Raw genomic sequence first — 20,074 nt, 5'->3', positions numbered from 1 at the left:
TCATGGGTCAAATCGGAATGCCCCAAAATAGCTGGATGAGTCCTCTGCGTGCACGGCTGTAGGCGACGACACAGAAACAAAGATCTCATCCCCGGCCCTCAGCTCAAACAGGCCTCCCTGGTAGACAGAGTGGAGGGCATACTCTGTGTCAGGCGCCCAGCACTTGGTGCCCACCCCCTTCAGCAACTGAAGGGGCTTGGCGTATGACGTCTTCTTGTAAACACACTGGACCAGCTGGTAGCTGGAGGTGCCCCCATGGTGGTTACCCCCCTCGTGGGTGAGGGAGGGATAGCGGAAGTACACCTGGGCATACAAGTAATAACGTCCGGACCGGGGGATGCGTAGGCGTCCATGAGACAGGGTCATGTTGTGGAGATGGGAGCCGAAACTCTGGTTGCCCCAGGACCGGACCGGGTGGCGGCAGGACTGATGCAGGTCTTTCTGAGGGGCCAGGGATATAGGGCCTATAAGGAGGACAAAGGAAGATATTTCACTACAGACAGTCCATTCAAAGCATTACTACTGTAGATGTAAGATGAGAGATGAGATGAGTCGAAGATGAGTCGGCCTATACAGTGGCTTGCGAAAGTATTCACACCCCTTGGCATTTCTCCTATTTTGTTGCCTTACAACCTGGAACTAAAATAGATTTTTGGGGGGTTTGTATCATTTTAAGGGGGTTTGTATCATTTGATTTACACAACATGCCTACCACTTTGAAGATGCAAAATATTTTATCTTCTGAAACAAACAATAAGACAAAGAAACTGAACACTTGAGCGTGCATAACTATTCACCCCCCAAAGTCAATACTTTGTAGAGCCACCTTTTGCAGCAATTACAGCTGCAAGTCTCTTGGGGTATGTCTCTATAAGCTTGGCACATCTAGCCACTGGGATTTTTTCCCATTCTTCAAGGCAAAACTGATCCAGCTCCTTCAAGTTGGATGGGTTCCGCTGGTGTACAGCAATCTTTAAGTCATATCACAGATTCTCAATTGGATTTATGTGTGGGCTTTGACTAGCCCATTCCAAGACATTTAAATGTTTCCCCTTAAACCACTCGAATGTTGCTTTAGCAGTATGCTTAGGGTCGTTGTCCTGCTGGAAGGTGAAACAGGTTTCCCTCAAGAATTTCCCTGTATTTAGCCCCATCCATCATTCCTTCAATTCTGACCAGTTTCCCAGTCCCTGCCGATGAAAAACATCCCCACAGATGTGTTGATGCTGCCTCCACCATGCTTTACTGTGGGGATGGTGTTATCGGGGTGATGAGGTGTTGGGTTTGCGCCAGACAAAGCGTTTTCCTTGATGGCAAAAAAAAACAATTTTAGTCTCATCTGACCAGAGTTGCTTCTTCCATATGTTTGGGGAGTCTCCCACATGCCTTTTGGTGAACACCAAACAGTTTTTTCTTTAAGCAATGGCTTTTTTTCTGGCCACTCTTCTGTAAAGCCCAGCTCTGTGGAGTGTACAACTTAAAGTGGTCCTATGGACAGATACTCCAATCTCTGCTGTGGAGCTTTGCAGCTCCTTCAGGGTTATCTTTGGTATCTTTGTTGCCTCTCTGATTAATGTCCTCCTTGCCTGGTCTGTAAATTTTGGTGGGTGGCCCTCTCTTGGCAGGTTTGTTGTGGTACCATATTCTTTCCATTTTTATTTTTATTTTTTATTTTTACCCCTTTTTCTCCCCAATTTTCGTGGTATCCAATCGCTAGTAATTACTATCTTGTCTCATCGCTACAACTCCCGTACGGGCTCGGGAGAGACGAAGGTCGAAAGCCATGCGTCCTCCGAAGCACAACCCAACCAAGCCGCACTGCTTAACACAGCGCGCCTCCAACCCGGAAGCCAGCCGCACCAATGTGTCGGAGGAAACACCGTGCACCTGGCCCCCTTGGTTAGCGCACACTGCGCCCGGCCCGCCACAGGAGTCGCTGGAGCGCGATGAGACAAGGATATCCCTACCGGCCAAACCCTCCCTAACCCGGACGACGCTAGGCCAATTGTGCGTCGCCCCACGGACCTCCCGGTTGCGGCCGGCTGCGACAGAGCCTGGGCGCGAACCCATTCTTTCCATTTTTTAATAATGAATTTAATGGTGCTCTGTGGGATGTTAAAAGTTTCTGATATTTTTCATAACTTAACTCTGATCTGTACTTCTCCACAACTTTGTCCCTGACCTGTTTGGAGAGCTCCTTGGTCTTCGTGGTGCTGTGTGCTTGGTGGTGCCCCTTGCTTAGTGGTGTTGCAGACTCTGGGGTCTTTCAGAACAGGTATATACATTGAGATCATGTGACACTTAGATTGCACACCGATGGACTTTATTTAACTAATTATGTGACTTCTGAAGGTAATTGGTTGCTTCCAGATCTTATTTCGGGACTTGATAGCAAAGGGGGTGAATACATATGCACGCACCACTTTTTTTTTTTTTTTTTTTTTAAACAAGTTCTTTTTTTCATTTCACTTCACCAATTTGGACTATTTTGTGTATGTCCATTAAATGAAATCCAAATAAAAATACATTTAAATTACAGGTTGTAATGCAAAAAAAATGGAAAAACGCCAAGGGGGATGAATACTTTTACAAGGCACTGTAGGTAATTGGATTCCTTTAACTTTGGCGAAATCTGTGCAGTAGGGAAACAGCATTAAGGTGGATGGATAGGAGAAAGAGAAAGCAGCAAGCAAAAAATCAGTCAAGAAACAAATAAGTATTGCTATTCTGACGTATTTGTTAATGAGGACAACATTACTGCGTTCCTGGATACATGATCAGAGATTTCTGGTGATCTGAATATGAAAACAGCGCCCTGTATGTGAAGTCTGAGGTTTATGTGAAATCATGACATAGTTTCAGTGAATTGGTTTCAGAGATGAGCGATGCAACGCCTTTATTTGCTCAGATAGTCTTTGAAGATGTTCAGGTTCGGTTCCAGGCATAAGCGGTCGCTTCGGACCCCCGGACGTTAAAATAAATATTTTAAAGAAATTAGTCAGGGTCTCAACTTACAATTGAGAGTAAGAATAGTATGTAATTTTTTTTAAATTTGGATGTGCATCAGCAGTTTTTCTCTTGTTATGTCAGTCACTGACAGTCACTCAATTGGCCATGTCAGCTAACAACGTTAGACTGGTAGTTAGTCTAGCCAGCTATCTAAACTTGTAGTAATCGGCCAGATACCGACCGGGCCCACATTGATTTTCTAAGTCATTCTCACACATTAATCATATTAACATGGTATAAGTCATTAAAGAATGTGTAGAATTGCAGGAAATTTGCAATAAAATTGCAAGGTTTTCATTCCGATCCATGGCAAAATGTGTAGAATTGCAGAAAACGTACTTAAAACTGCAATATTTTCTCTACGTTCCATGGAAAAATGTGTAGATTTGCATGAAATTAACTAAAACTTAAATATTTCACTACACCGTCAAGAGGGATACCACCAAAATATTTGCTGTGAGTTGGGGTGCGACCCAATCAAATTGCTTAGGGCCCCCAAAAGGATAGAGCTGGCCCTGCAGATGTTTGAGTGTTTTTAAAGCTATACTGTTGAAATTGACTGACATTCTGCAATTTTATCCCAGCATAAAAACATTAGATTACATTAGATTAAACAAAATCAAAACAACTGAATGTCCCACCAAAAGAACAAGCAAGCACAAACATACTAGTCTCCCATACCTTGTAAGCTACTGTCTCGGAGTGTGAGGTGAGCAGAGGGCTTCTGATGCCCTGCAGAACTGACGGGCTTGGTTCTGGGCTGGGCACTGGGCTCTGAAAAGGAGCATAGCAGTGAGAGAACAGTAGCACCAGGAGTGGATATTAGATAGATAAGATATGCTATAATGATGATGATGACTGATGGATGGATGATTACCTGGAACGGCGTGTTTTGAAATAATATTTTCTGTCACCTGAAAGACAAAAAACCTTTTTAAGATGTGGCATAGAGCTCAATAGTGAACACACAGCATAGGATTGAGTATAGTACAGCCTATCTATGACATGCAGTGCAGCATTCTTCTTGAGCAATCCAATTCTTTGTAATTCCAATTTCATGCTGAACACAATTCTTTTTTTTACAAGCTCTTTTGACAAAGTCGAGAGGGTACACATTTTATTGGGACCTGGACACATCCCAGTAAATTATCTCACTCCCTAGATTTAATGGAAAAACACAAGGAGGAGACAGACCAGATGTGCGACTGCCTCAATTCGTTTTTCAACTGAAATAATGAAAAACAGCTGTGCTCTTTGAAGATGAATCACCATGCACTCTCAAATGCTACTCCCACTCACCCCTTGATCAGGATATACACTACCGTTCAAAAGTTTGGGGTCACTAAGAAATGTCCTTGTTTTCCATGAAAACATACATGAAATGAGTTGCAAAATGAATAGGAAATATAGTCAAGATGTTGACAAGGTTATAAATAATGATTTTTTATTTAAATAATAATTGTGTCCTTCAAACTTTGCTTTCGTAAAAGAAACCTCGATTTGCAGAAATGACAGCCCTGCAGACCTTTGGCATTCTAGTTGTCAATTTCTTGAGGTAATCTGAAGAGATTTCACCCCATGCTTCCTGAAGCACCTCCCACATGTTGGATTGGCTTGATGGGCACTTCTTACGTACCATACGGTCAAGCTACTCCCACAACAGCTCAATAGGGTTGAGATCCGGTGACCGTGCTGGCCACTCCATTATAGACAGAATACCAGCTGACTGCTTATTCCCTAAATAGTTCTTGCATAATTTGGAGCTGTGCTTTGGGTCATTGTCCTGTTGTAGGAGGAAATTGGCTCCAATTAAGGGCCGTCCACAGGGTATAGCATGGCATTGCGAAATGGAGTGATAGCCTTCCTTCTTCAAGATCCCTTTTACCCTGTACAAATCTCCCACTTTACCACCACCAAAGCACCCATAGACCATCACATTAGCTCCACCATGCTTGACAGATGGCGTCAAGCACTCCACCAGCATCTTTACATTTTTTCTGCGTCTCATGAAATATTCTTCTTCCTGATCCGAACACCTCAAACTTAATTAGTCTGTCCATAACACTTTTTTCCAATCTTACTCTGTCCAGTGTCTGTGTTCTTTTGCCCATCTTAATCTTTTCTTTTTATTGGCCAGTCTGAGATATGGCTTTTTCTTTGCAACCCTACCTAGAAGGCCAGCGTCCCGGAGTCGACCCTTCACAGTTGACGTTGAGACTGGTGTTTTGCAGGTACTATTTAATGAAGCTGCCAGTTGAGGACTTGTGAGGCATCTGTTTCTCAAACTAGACAATCAAATGTACTTGTCCTATTGCTCAGTTGTGCACCGGGGCCTCCCACTCCTCTTTCTATTCTGGTTAGAGACAGTTTGCGCTGTTCTGTGAAGGGAGTAGTACACAGCATTGTACGAGATCTTCAGTTTCTTGGCAATTTCTCGCATGGAATAGCCTTCATTTCTCAGAACAAGAATAGACTGACGAGTTTCAGAAGAAAGTTATTTTGTTTCTGTCCATTTTGAGCCTGTAATCGAACCCACAAGTGCTGATGCTCCAGATACTCAACTAGTCTAAAGAAGGCCAGTTGTATTGCTTCTGTACAACTTCTTTAGATCAGAACATCAGTTTTCAGCTGTGCTAACATAATTGCAAAAGGGTTTTTTAATGATCAATTAGCCTTTTAAAATTATAAAGTTTGATTAGCTAACAGAACGTGCCATTGGAACACAGCAGTGATGGTTGCTGATAATGGGCCTCTGTACGCCTATGTAGATATTCCATGAAAAATCTGCCGTTTACAGCTACAATAGTCATTTACAACATTAACAATGTCTCCATCTACTGTATTTCTGATCAATTTGATGTTACTTTAATGGACAATTGTTTTTATTTTCTTTCAAAAACACAGACATTTCTAAGTGACCCCAAACTTTTGAACGGTAGCTTCCTGCCATCCAGGACCTATATAATAGGCGGTGTCAGAGGAAAGGCCAAAAAATTGTCAGAGACTCCAGTCACCCAAGTTATAGACTGTTTTCTCTGCTACCGCACGGCAAGCGGTACCAGAGCGCCAAGTCTAGGACCAAAAGGCTCCTCAACAGCTTCTACCCCCAAGCCATAAGACTGCTGAACAATTCATAAAATCGCCACCGGACAATTTACATTGACTGACTCCCCTCCCTTTTGTACACTGCTGCGACTCGCTGTTTGTTTGTTATCTATGCATAGTCATGTCGCCCCCACCTACATGTACAGATTACCTCAACTAGCCTGTACCCCCGTACACTGATTTGGTACCGGTGCCTCCCGTATATAGCCTCGTTATTGTTATTCTTATTGTGTTACTTTTTATTTTAGTCTACTTGGTAAATCTTTTCTTAACTCTTCTTGAACTGCACTATTGGTTAAGGGCTTGTAAGTAAGCATTTCACGGTAAAGTCTACACTTGTTGTATTCGGCACGTGACAAATAAAGTTTGATTTGATTCCATTTTTTTTAATGTGTATGACAGAAAGAGACCATAACGGATGATTCTTACAGCTTTACCTAATTAGTGCTGCAAGAATTTGTCCTTAACTGACTTGCCTAGAAAAGTTAAATAAATAAAACATTTTTTTTTTTTTAAAGATCACGTGAAATTCATGTGGTTTTTCGTAAGAGTAAACTAGAGAATTGAGTATGATGCAATGTGGACCATTGCTTTGTCTGATATTTGGGTTTAAGCTGAGGTTAGACCTCCATAAACAACCATGCTGATGAGGGTGATGCATCAGAGAGGAAGCTGATGTACTTAAGGTTCTGAAGAATTCCATCACTGGACTAAGCTCTGAGATCAGAAAAGTCAATACAGCATGTTACGAGTAAGGCAAAAGTGAATGCTATAATAACTATCTCCCTTGTTAAGAATTCCATAACCATGTGTATGTAGTACTTCTACAAACATCGTCGGTATTTCAATAGTTTGTAATGAACAAACGTTCATGTAAAAAACGATGACTGTGTAAATGAGACATTGACAGTTAAGCTCCTGCAGCCCTCCCACTCAAACACATTATGGATGACGGAGTGAGTGCTCCCCTCATCCAAGAATTAGATTGCCCACTGGGCACACACTGGTTGAATCCATGTTTCCTCGTCATTTCAATGGAATTACGCTGAACCAACGTGGAACAGACGTTGAATTGACGTCTGGCCCAGTGGGCGGGCTTTAACGGCAACTCAGATCAATTCAAACCTGTCGTTGAACAAAGACATACATCATGGCGGCATCAAACAGCAGGTGGTACCCACCTTGGTGACATAGGCCCTTATTCCCTGGGCCAGTTTGATGCAGGGCTCCCCAAACAGTTGAACCAGAGACTCCGGTATCTCCTGGTCTTTCTCCAGGGCATTAAGGAGCCCCAGGCAACGTAACTCCTCAGCCACCCCTTGACTCCTCACCTGCACAGCACAACCCACACAGGACAGGGATAAGTAGGCATCTTTGTCTGTATCTGTATTAGAGGACAAGGATGCAACTACTTTGTTTTGGGTTTCACCCATAAAAATATAGACCTAGTATCGCCATAACATCTGTGATGTAATTCTTTGAAATATTATTGTTCTATTTTCAAAGGATTAACTAACAGGCTTGATGGCACAGACCAGAAAGAGCGTGCTGCTTTTCATAAATACTATATATATAAAAAATTACTATATATTATATATTTATATATACTATTTAAATACTATATATACTATATATAAATACTTCCTGACTGATGTCTTTTTGCTTCAATATATCCACATCATTTTCCTTCTCATGACGCCATCTATTTTGTGAAGTGCACCAGTCCCTCCTGCAGCAAAGCACCCCCACATGATGATACTGCCACCCCCGTGCTTCACGGTATGGGTGGTGTTGTCACACCCTGGCCTTTGTTATATTGATTTTCTTTATTAGTTTAGTTAGGTCAGGGTGTGACATGGGGGATGTTTGTGTGTTTTGTCTAGTTTAGGGTGTGTGTATTGTTTAGGGGGTTTTGTAGTATGTATGGGGTTGTGTTCAGTGTAGGTGTTTAGGAAAGTCTATGGTTGCCTGATTTGGTTCTCAATCAGAGACAGCTGTTTATTGTTGTCTCTGATTGGGAGCCATATTTAAGGCAGCCATAGGCTTTAGGTGTTTGTGGGTAATTATCTATGTTTAACGTTTGTAGCTTGTGTATGCACTAACGTTTGTAGCTTCACGGTCGTTTGTTGTTTTGTTTTTTTTGTAAAAGTGTTCGTTTTCGTGTTTCGTCATCTCTATTAAAAGAAGATGTACTCATATCCCGCTGCGCCTTGGTCCGCTTATTATGACGATCGTGACAGAATTACCCACCAACCCAGGACCAAGCAGCGTGTGAAACAGCAACAGGACCCACCTACACAGGATTTATGGCAATGGGAGCAGGATCTGGGCTACACTACGTGGGAGGAGATCGACAGGTGGGCGATCGACCCAGGGCGAATGCCGGAGGCCGCCTGGGATTCTCTGGCGCAGTGCGAGGAGGGATACCGGGCGAATGGAGGCAGCACGACGACGCGGTAGGAAGCCTGTGAGTCAGCCCAAACAATTTCTTGGGGGGGGGGGCTAAAAGGGAGTGTGGCGAAGTCAGGTAGGAGACCTGCGCCTACTCCCTGTACTTACCGTGGAGAGCGAGAGTACGGGCAGACACCGTGTTACGCAGTAGAGCGCATGGTGTCTCCTGTACGTGTGCATAGCCCGGTGCGGTACATACCAGCTCCTCGTATCGGCCGGGCTAGATTGAGTATTGAGCCAGGTGCCATGAAGCCGGCTCAACGCGTCTGGTCTCCAGTGCGTCTCCTCGGGCCGGCTTACATGGCACCAGCCTTACGCATGGTGTCCCCGGTTCGCCTACATAGCCCGGTGCGGGTTATTCCACCTCCCCGCACTGGTCGGGCGATGGGGAGCATACAACCAGGTAAGGTTGGGCAGGCTCAGTGCTCAAGGGAGCCAGTACGCCTGCACGGTCCGGTATTTCCGGCGCCACCTCCTCGTCCCAGCCCAGTACCACCAGTGCCTACACCACGCATCAGGCTTCCTGTGCGTCTCCAGAGTCCTGTGTATCCTGTTGCTGCTCCCCTCACTAGCCCTGAGATGCGTGTCCCCAGCCCGGTACCACCAGTTCCGGCACCCCGCACTAGGCCTAATGTGCGTCTCCAGGGTCCAGTATGCCCTGTTCCTTCTCCCCGCACTAGCCTTGAGGTGCGTGTCCTCAGCCCGGTACCTCCAGTTCCGGTACCACGCACCAGGCCTACTGTGCGCCTCAGCCGGCCAGAGTCTGCCGTCTGCCCAGTGCCGCCTGCACTGTCCGTCTGCCCAGAGCCGTCAGAGCTGCCCGTCTGTCCCGAGCCGTCAGAGCTGCCCGTCTGTCCCGAGCCGTCAGAGCTGCCCGTCTGTCCCGAGCCGTCAGAGCTGCCCGTCTGTCCCGAGCCGTCAGAGCTGCCCGTCTGTCCCGAGCCGCTAGAGCCATCCGCCAGACAGGATCAGCCAGAGCCGTCCGCCAGACACGATCAGCCAGAGCCGTCCGCCAGACAGGATCAGCCAGAGCCGTCCGCCAGACAGGATCAGCCAGAGCCGTCCGCCAGACAGGATCTGCCAGAGCCGTCCGCCAGCCATGACCAGCCAGAGCCGTCCGCCAGCCATGACCAGCCAGAGCCGTCCGCCAGCCATGACCAGCCAGAGCTGTCCGCCAGCCATGACCAGCCAGAGCCGTCAGCCAGCCATGACCAGCCAGAGCCGTCAGCCAGCCATGACCAGCCAGAGCCGTCAGCCAGCCATGACCAGCCAGAGCCGTCAGCCAGCCATGACCAGCCAGAGCCGTCAGCCAGCCAGGATCCGCCAGCCAGCCAGGATCCGCCAGCCAGCCAGGATCCGCCAGAGCCAGTCAGCCAGGATCCGCCAGAGCCATCTGCCAGTCATGAGCTGCCCCTCAGTCATGAGCTGCCCCTCAGTCCGGAGCTGCCCCTCAGTCCGGAGCTGCCCCTCAGTCCGGAGCTGCCCCTCCGTCCAGTGGCGCCCTATGGGATGGTAATCAGTCCGGGACTCGCCGTTCCAGAGGCGCCACCAAAGCGGGTAGTGACTATGGTGGAGGGGGGTCCACGTCCCGCACCCGAGCCGCCACCATAGGAAGGCCCACCCGGACCCTCCCCTTCTGTGTCAGGTTTTGCGGCCGGAGTCCGCACCTTTGGGGGGGGGGGGGTACTGTCACACCCTGGCCTTTGTTATATTGATTTTCTTTATTAGTTTAGTTAGGTCAGGGTGTGACATGGGGGATGTTTGTGTGTTTTGTCTAGTTTAGGGTGTGTGTATTGTTTAGGGGGTTTTGTAGTATGTATGGGGTTGTGTTCAGTGTAGGTGTTTAGGAAAGTCTATGATTGCCTGATTTGGTTCTCAATCAGAGACAGCTGTTTATTGTTGTCTCTGATTGGGAGCCATATTTAAGGCAGCCATAGGCTTTAGGTGTTTGTAGGTAATTATCTATGTTTAACGTTTGTAGCTTGTGTATGCACTAACGTTTGTAGCTTCACGTCGTTTGTTGTTTTGTTTTTTTGTAAAAGTGTTCGTTTTCGTGTTTCGTCATCTCTATTAAAAGAAGATGTACTCATATCCCGCTGCGCCTTGGTCCGCTTATTATGACGATCGTGACAGGTGTTCTTTCGCTTACAAGCCTCCCCCTTTTTCCTCCAAACATAATGATGGTCATTATGGCCAAACAGTTCTATTTTTGTTTCATCAAACCAGAGGACATTTCTCCAAAAAGTACAATCTTTGTCCCCATGTGCAGTTGCAAACCGTAGTCTGGATTTTTTATGGTGGGTTTGGAGCAGTGGCTTCTTCCTTGCTGAGCGGGCCTTTCAGGTTATGTCGATATAGGACTCGTTTTACTGTGGATATAGATACTTTTGTACCCGTTTCCTCCAGCATCTTCACAGGTTCCTTTGTTGTTGTTCTGGGATTGATTTGCACTTTTCGCACCAAAGTACGTTCATCTCTAGGAGACAGCATGGTCCCATGGTGTTTATACTTGCGTACTATTGTTTGTACAGATGAACGTGGTGCCTTCAGGCGTTTGGAAATTGCTCCCAAGGATGAACCAGACTTGTGGAGGTCTATTTTTTTTTCTGAGGTATTGGCTGATTTCTTTTGATTTTGCCGTGATGTCAAGCAAAGAGGCACTGAGTTTGAAGGTAGGCCTTGAAATACAACCATAGGTACACCTCCAATTGACTCAAATTATGTCAATTAGCCTATCGGAAGCTTCTAAAGCCATGACATAATTTTCTGGAATTTTCCAAGCTGTTTTAAAGGCACAGTCAACTTAGTGTATGTAAACTTCTGACCCACTGGAATTGTGATACAGTGAATTATCTGATATAAGTGAAATAATCTGTCTGTAAACAATTTTGGGAGAAATTACCCGTGTCATGCACAAAGTAGATGTCCTAACCGACTTGCCAAAACGATAGTTTGTTAACAAGACATTTGTGGAGTGGTTGAAAAACGAGTTTTAATGACTCCAACCTAAGTATGTAAACTTCCGACTTCAACTGTATTGACGTATGCTGTGCTGTTAGTCACACTGCTGCAGTTGTACTTTTTCCAACACGATAACAACAAATGGCAAACATTCCCAGAAACTTGTTTTTGTTTTTATAAGTAATGCAGTACAAGATCAGTCATGTACATGATTTGATCGCTCTGCTTGGGTGCAAGTGAAACAACACCTTTCCATGCCCCCATTGCCAACACCTCTACAGAACTTTGCTGACTCAACTTGGCAGCTTTTGTAACTTTGTACAATACTTAATGCATTGTTAGTCAGAACTTATGATAAAGTTTGACATAGCATTGAGTTGCAGTGAATTACAAATCCCTTCCCTCTCAACTAGTATTTGCCTGGTGACTAGCAGTTTCATAAACTTTAATTGTTACTTCCAATGTGAGTGTTTTATTTCCTGAGGGATGTGGTTACTTTGGGTTTGTTTCTTCGACCCCAGACTCATATTAGTGACTCACTGGCTCTTTGTTTGTGCTGCTAACAGGCTCTGCCATCATTGTAACAAACAATCCCATGCCAGACTATAGAAAGAGGAGAATTTGACCCATGTAATTAGTACACTGATTAGACCTGACAGCTCCAGACTACATTGATTATTACAGTCATATTAATCTACATCCAATTACAACGTCTTCAGTGTATGCTGATACTTTATGTAGACAGATTCCACTTTTAATCAGCAGATATCATACAATCTAAATGGGAAAGTGTACTGTCTTTGGAAGTACGCATTATAGTTCTGATTAGGAGGTGAAGAATAATGTAGCCTACTGTATATGTATTTATTATCTGTAGCTAGAATACTGCTTTTTAGAGTATTTGTAACAGGTTTATATAGGGTAGTTAGTTCATATACTCTTAATTATTAGATACGTGTTATTTTATTGGCAGACTGATTTGCATCACCTCAAGAAGACTATATAGGCAACTACATACTTAGTAAATGTTTTTTTTATGCATGTACTCTGAATGTGTTGGCATAACTTTCCTGACTGGAGAACCAACTGTGAGCTGGAAAAGGAGAGCCTAAACAGAAGTTTTCTGGTTGTCATGCGAACATCAGCTGTTTTGTAAAAGAAAACGCCTTACCTGAGCAACTGACATGTTCAAGAAGACGAGGAGTCCAGTTGTCGAAGCTACTTGCAGTACAACCACGACAATAACGATCATTGGGACCCATAACTTTGACTGGACGTCTCGTCGGCTGTTTGATGCGGCCATGATATGTCTTTGTTCAACGACAGGTCTGAATTGATCTCGAGTTGCCATAAAATACAATTGGTGGATGAGGGGGGGGCACCAACTCCGTCATCCATAACACTGTCAATATTTTCTCTGTTGAGTGGGAGGGCTGCAAGGGCTAAACTGTCCAAATTCAACATCGCCCACGTGTCATTGTTTTGCCGAACACAAGGGCGCTTTTTTCCCTGAGCGTTTGTATACTAATCTCCCGTGGAAGATTCTGTAGCCTAAAGCCTGCTACAAGTACTCGGTTTTCTAATTTGAACAGTCAACCTCACTATTTTAGTTGGCTCTAATGCTATATGTTTGGATCTGCTTTTTGCAAATAGGTAGGCTAAGTTTGACATGGTTGGTTTATTGATGCTTGATTTGTGTTCATCTAAAATGTAGCCTGTTTTTGTGGTCCTACGTGTTCAGTAGGTTATTGATATTGAGCTTTATTTGTAACACTCAAAGGCTCACATTCCCTCAGAGTGAGAAGAAGACATTTTGTCTGTCCACAAACCAAACTGGCAGCCCCCAGTTTCCTCACTGGTCCAGTAGATTCTAGCTGCAGACCTCATCTTTCAGGACCGTCATCTCTCAGGCCCCTCTCTATACTGACACCTACTGGAGACCTCATCTCTCAGGCCCTTCCCCTCATCTCTCAGGCCCCTCTGATGAACCGCACAGGGAAAACGAACCCCCTCTTTCAATTGGCTCCTGAATGCTTATCATTTCATTGGCTCCTGACTACTTCCTCATTCTACGGGTCACAGTAGCAGCCGTTTTTTTAAACTTCATTTTGATTTGTCTACCTGAATAGAAATAGCCTATTGTTGCTGCTTTATAATCATTATTTATGTATTTTAGTTCATGGAATGCTGCTCGTGTCACTATCCCAATTTGTTTAATTTACTTGTTTATTTCATTCTATTTGGGAGACAATGAATTTAAACATATTTTGCATTATTGAAATATTATGAATTATGTTGGATGATGACAATAATCCTGTCTGACAGAGAGTTCAGTCCTATGGCAATCCTGTCTGACAGAGAGTTCAGTCCTATGGCAATCCTGTTTGACAGAGAGTTCAGTCCTATGGCAATCCTGTTTGACAGAGAGTTCAGTCCTATGGCAATCCTGTCTGACAGAGAGTTCAGTCCTATGGCAATCCTGTGACAGAGAGTTCAGTCCTATGGCAATCCTGTCTGACAGAGAGTTCAGTCCTATGGCAATCCTGTCTGACAGAGAGTTCAGTCCTATGGCAATCCTGTCTGACAGAGAGTTCAGTCCTATGGCAATCCTGTCTGACAGAGAGTTCAGTCCTATGGCAATCCTGGAAGATGAAGATGTGTTCTAGATGACTCCTGCCGGGAATTATATATTTTAACTAAGCCTACCTTTCTCTTTAAGACTGTAGGTTCTATGTCAACATTTCTGACTGACTGCCGAAAGAATCTCTCCTCTCGTGCACATGACATGGTTCTGGTCGTAGAGGCTGGTGCGTAGCATAGTTTGGAAATATGAAAAGGCTGACAGCTCCCCTCACCCAGTTCATATTGGACATAGACATCTCCCCTCGCCCAGTTCATATTGGACATAGACGGCTCAGATTTTATTATACTGTGTATCCATAGGCCTACCTCTGCAGTGTTTTAACCTGATGTTTGGATGTACTGATCCTGTGCAGGTGTTGTTACACGTGGTCTGCCACTGCGAGGAGGATCAGCTGTCCGTCCTGTCTCCCTGTAGCGCTGTCTTAGTACGAACATGGCAATTTATTGCCCTGGCCACATCTGCAGTCCTCATGCCTCCTTGCAGCATGCCTAAGGCACGTTCACGCAGATGAGCAGGGACCCTGGGCATCTTTATTTTGGTGTTTTTCAGAGTCAGTAGAGTTAGCTTTGCGACAGTATCAAAAATACATTTTGGATTGTTCTTATTTTCCTCAATTGAGTTGGAAAAATAGGATGATCGAGCAGCAGTGAGGGCTCTTCGATACTGCACGGTACTGTCTTTCCAAGCTAGTCGGAAGACTTCCAGTTTGGTGTAGTACCATTTACATTCCAATTTTCTGGAAGCTTGCTTCAGAGCTCAGGTATTTTCTGTATACCAGAGAGCTAGTTTCTTATGACAATTCTTTTTAGTTTTTAGGGTTGCGACTGCATCTAGGGTATTACGCAAGGTTAAATTGAGTTCCTCAGTTAGGTGGTTAACTGATTTTGGTATTCTGACGTCCTTGGGTAGGTGGAGGGAGTCTGGAACGGCATCTAGGAATCTTTGGGTTGTCCGAGAATTTATAGCACGGCTTTTGATGATCCTTGGTTGGGGTCTGAGCAGATTATTTATTGCGATTGCAAACGTAATAAAATGGTGGTCCGATAGTCCAGGATTGTGAGGAAAAACATTAAGATCCACAACATTTATTCCACAGGACAAAACTAGGCCCCGAGTGTGACTGTGGCAGTGAGTAGGTCCGGAGACATATTGGACAAAACCCACTGAGTCGATGATGGCTCCGAAAGCCTTTTGGAGTGGGTCTGTGGACTTTTCCATGTAAATATTAAAGTCACCAAAAATTGGAATATTATCTGCCATGACTACAAGGTCCAATAGGAATTCAGGGAACTCAGTGAGGAACGCTGTATATGGCCCCGGAGGCCTGTAAAAAGTAGCTATTAAAAGTGATTGAGTAGGCTGCATAGATTTCATGACTACAAGCTCAAAATACGAAAACAGTAATTTTTGGGGGAATTGACATTTTCTATCGTAAATGTTAGCAACACCTCCGCCTTTGCGGGATGCGTGGGGGATATGGTCACTAGTGTAACCAGGAGGAGAGGCCTCATTTAACACAGTAAATTCATCAGGCTTAAGCCATGTTTCAGTCAGGCCAATCACATCAAGATTATGATCAGTGATTAGTTCATTGACTATAACTGCCTTGAAAGTGAGGGATCTAACATTAAGTAGTACCCTATTTTGAGATGTGAGATATCACAATCTCTTTCAATAGTGGCAGGAATGGAGGAGGTCTTTATTCCAGTGAGATTGCTAAGGCAAACACCGCCATGTTTAGTTTTGCCCAACCTAGATCGAGGCACAGACACGGTCTCAATGGGGATAGCTGAGCTGACTACACTGACCGTGCTAGTGGCAGACTCCACTAAGCTGGCAGGCTGGCTAACAGCCTGCTGACTGGCCTGCACCCTATCTCATTGTGGAGTTAGGGGAGTTAGAGCCCTGTCTATGTTCGTAGATAAGATGAGATCCCCCCCTTAAGCTAGGATGGAGTCCGTCACTCCTCAGCAGGCCAGGCTTGGTCCTGTTTGTGGGTGAGTCCCATAAAGAGGAGCAATTATCTACAAATTCTATCTTTTGGGAGGGGCAGAAAACAGTTTCAACCAGCGATTGAGTTGTGAGACCCTGCTGTAGAGCTCATCACTCCCCCTAACTGGGAGGGGGCCAGAGACAGTTACTCAAATGCTGACACATTTTACATGCTGATTTACACACTGAAGCTATGTTGCGCTTGGTGACCTCTGACTGTTTCATCCTAACATCGTTGGTGCCGACGTGGATAACGATATCCCTATACTCTCTACGCTCGCCAGTTTTAGCCTTAGCCAGCACCATCTTCAGATTAGCCTTAATGTTGGTAGCCCTGCCCCCTGGTAAACAGTGTACGATCGCTGAATGATTCATTTTAAGTCTGTGGGTAATTACTGCGGGTAATGGAGTTGCCAATGACTAGAGTTTTCAATTTGTCAGAGCTAATGGTGGGAGGCTTCGGCGTCTCAGACCCCGTAACCGGAGGAGTAGAGACCAGAGAAGGCTCGGCCTCTGACTCCGACTTGCTGCTTAATGGGGAAAACCGGTTGAAAGTTTCTGTCGACTGAATGAGCGACACCGGTTGAGCATTCCTACAGCATTTCCCTCCAGAAGCCATGAGAAAGTTGTCCGGCTGCAGGGACCGTGCGAGGGGATTTATACTAACGTTACTATCTGTACTTACTGGTGGCACAGACGCTGTTTCATCCTTTCCTACACTGAAATGACCCTTGCCTAACGATTGTGTCTTCTTCTGGGCTTGCAGCACAGCTATCCTCGCCATAAGGCGATCGTTCTTCTGTATATTATGAGTATAGCGACTGCAATTAGAAGGCATCATGTTAATGTTACTACTTAGCTTCGGCTGGTGGAGGTCCTGACGAACCACATCCAGATAAAGCATCCGGGGTGAAAAAGTTGAATGAAAAAAGTGGGAAAAAAATAAAAATATAAAACGGTAATTCAAAAGTAAAAAACGTAAAGTTGGCAACAAACCATACAGCAGCGCATAAACAAGTCTACAAGCTGTAACCGAAAATGACGGATAAAATCTGCAAATCTGTGTATGAGACCAATACACTTTGATTTGATTTACACTCACACAAGCTGGGCAGAGAAGGCACACAGGCCCTCTCTCCCTGTCAACTAATTCAACATAAGTCATACTGACCCAGACTCACTCTTAAGCACAATAACAGGATGCATTTTCATTCACAATCATAACAGTAGGCCCTTGCATAGTAAAACAGTATCCCACAGCAGCCTCAGGAGTGTGCTATTGAAAATAGGAGTGAGGCCATCACACAGGTCCCAACTGAAACATTTGAAGAAGCGAGAGAGAGAGAGAGAGAGAGAAAGAGAGAGAGAGAGACGGACAGAGAGAGAGAGAGAGAGCGAAAGAGAGAGCGAGCGAAAGAGAGAGAGACGGACAGAGATAGAAACACACACACACACATAAGAAAATGGGTGGTTGGAGTTGCAAAGAAAGAACATCCAGAGATGGACGGTATAGTGTTGTGCAGTCATTGTCAGACTGAAATCCCACACACTTCCCCAGACTCTCTGGCTTGATTAGGATGTTGCAGTAGGTCTTTTTCAGAACGTGGTTAACACACCGGGCTCGGCTGTGATAGCCCACTATCAGGTTCAACAGCAACTAACACAAAGACAGAGATGGGTTGGCAGGTCATCAGCTTTAGGGTAGCCTGGAGTTAAGGTAGAGTTGTTGGAATGCAGAAATGGTTTATATACTGTAGACTGGGGTTGTATGTATGGGAAGAATGAGCGCAGGAGTGCTGTATGTAAATGTGTGCAATGTGTATGTGCGTGTAAATACTGTAAGTGAATGTATGTGTGTGTGTGTGTGTGTGTGTGTGCGTGCGTGCGTGCGTGCGTGCGTGCGTGCGTGCGTGCGTGTGTATGCTTGTGTGTGTGTGAGAGACTCACAGGCAGTTGGTGGTTGAAACCATTACAATACACACTTTCTGTTGTCCTAGTTGTAGCCAAGCAGCTAGCTAACACAGCTAACATTACGTTAGCTAGATAACTAGCTAACATTAGCTAGATAACGTTAGCTAGCTAACTCTTAGTACAAGTTAGATAGATAGATATGAAACACTAACTTAAAAGAAAAATCCACCCGAAAACTATCTTTTGGTATTTGTTTCATTAGTCCATTGTTGATATTGTCCCAAAATGTTTTGCATGTTAGCAATGAAGTTTTCAAGATATATAACTTTCAAAATACAGAAATACAGCTGGTATGATGGATTTTGCATCACATGGATTAATGAAACAAACAAAAGATAGTTTGTCGGTGGAGTTTTCCTTTGAACAGAAAGAAGTCTTCCGCTACCATCTCATGTGCCATGCCTGAAAGTGACGTTTACTCTGGCGTTGGAGAGGGGCCTGAGAGATGAGAGGGACCTGAGAGATGAGAGGGGCCTAAGAGATGAGAGGGAACCTAAGAGATGAGAGGGAACCTAAGAGATGAGAGGGAACCTAAGAGATGAGAGGGGCCTGAGAGATGAGAGGGGCCTAAGAGATGAGAGGGAACCTAAGAGATGAGAGGGGCCTGAGAGATGAGGCGTCTAGTGGGTGGCAATATAGACAGGGGACCTGAAAGATGAGGTCTTCAGTAGGTGGCAGTATAGAGAGGGGGCCTGAGAGATGAGGTCTGCAGCTGGACCCAATGGTCTGGTCACAGCTGAGATGTGGGGGTGAAATGGCTTAACTGTAATCAGAGCTATGTGTCCCTAGACATCATATAGGCCTACTCAAACTTGTGCTGGCTGTTGAGTGGGGACTTTTCAACATAATCTGCATTTTCACTGCATTCTCAGTCCCCCCTGTGTCCTCACTGCCTTCTTTGGCACTGTCTATTCCAACACAGCTGGATTGTGTGTATGCAGAGGCCTTATGGACCTTGCAGCTGTGCATCCGACTGCAGATTTAATACACACACACATTCCTGGTGTTAAATGATTTGAGGGATTTAGGCCTATTTTTCCAGATATAATGTTTCAAGCGGGCTTCCATGTCTCAAGTAGTCAATGGCATACGGTTTGAAATGCACAGAGTGTCCTCTACTGTCAGAAACTCTCATTACATAGCCTACTACAGCAGCATAATGCTGCCGCTGGCTGGGGTGTTGGTCACCAGCGATGGTAACGTGATGTTACGGTTCATAAGCCCTTTATATGGTTCGTCGGCCCTTTATAAGGCCTACATAAACACTTCACAAATCATGTAAGTAAAGTAATGACACATTTGGCAAAGCATAGGTGAATTACTGGTGTTGCACAGGCCTAGGCAATGTGACAGTACCAGAACCATAGAAATATAATCTCATTCTAGTTGTGACCAGCACTCTGTGGTCATCATTCTGGAGCATCATAATTGGATTTCTCAGTCACTTCCACTGAACACTTGATGAAGAGCAAAACACAAACCTATCAGCAACCTATTGGCCTGAGTGACACCCAAGTCTAGATGCTGGACCTCATCAGTTGAAAATGTATAGACATTTAATTTCTTTCCTTTTTTTCCCCAACGACCTGAAAACCCAGAGAGAGAACAACAGATGATCCTTATCTGTAGCCTAATTTAAAAAAAAAAAGGTTTAGTCATTTTATTTTTCGTGCTAATCAAGTGGCCCATGTGTGGGTTATTTTCTTAAACAATCTGGCTAACTGTTATAAAATTATACAATGTCCCCTCTGTTAGCAAGTGTGATTAAATCTGACTAGATCTGTTTTACTGTTAGTCAATAACGGGGATTAATTTTAACTGCCTAGACTAGACTAGACTGAAGTGGGCTAGACTGGGCTAGACTGGACTAGACTACACTAAACTGGTCTGGGCTGAAATTCATATAAAAGAATAGAATAGCAACCGGCAGCTTGTGTTTGT

The 20,074-nt window shown here is 44.7% G+C and overlaps 1 protein-coding gene across 1 annotated transcript; it reads right to left on the bottom strand.

Moving 5' to 3' along the window:
* LOC120021073 (tumor necrosis factor ligand superfamily member 10-like) lies at nt 1–12,877 on the bottom strand. Its single transcript, XM_038964722.1, has 5 exons — nt 12,698–12,877; nt 7,296–7,445; nt 3,887–3,923; nt 3,691–3,783; nt 1–464 (listed from the first exon to the last, which is right to left on the bottom strand). Exons 1-5 carry the CDS (start codon nt 12,875–12,877, stop codon nt 1–3), a joined length of 924 nt encoding a protein of 307 aa, XP_038820650.1.
* Nucleotides 12,878–20,074: the final 7,197 nt, after the last annotated feature.

This window comes from Salvelinus namaycush, chromosome 26 (assembly GCF_016432855.1).
Source record: "Salvelinus namaycush isolate Seneca chromosome 26, SaNama_1.0, whole genome shotgun sequence".
NCBI classification, from domain to species: Eukaryota; Metazoa; Chordata; class Actinopteri; order Salmoniformes; family Salmonidae; genus Salvelinus; species Salvelinus namaycush.
Note: the sequence above shows the minus strand (reverse complement) of the source record. Positions and strands in the feature narration are given on the sequence as shown.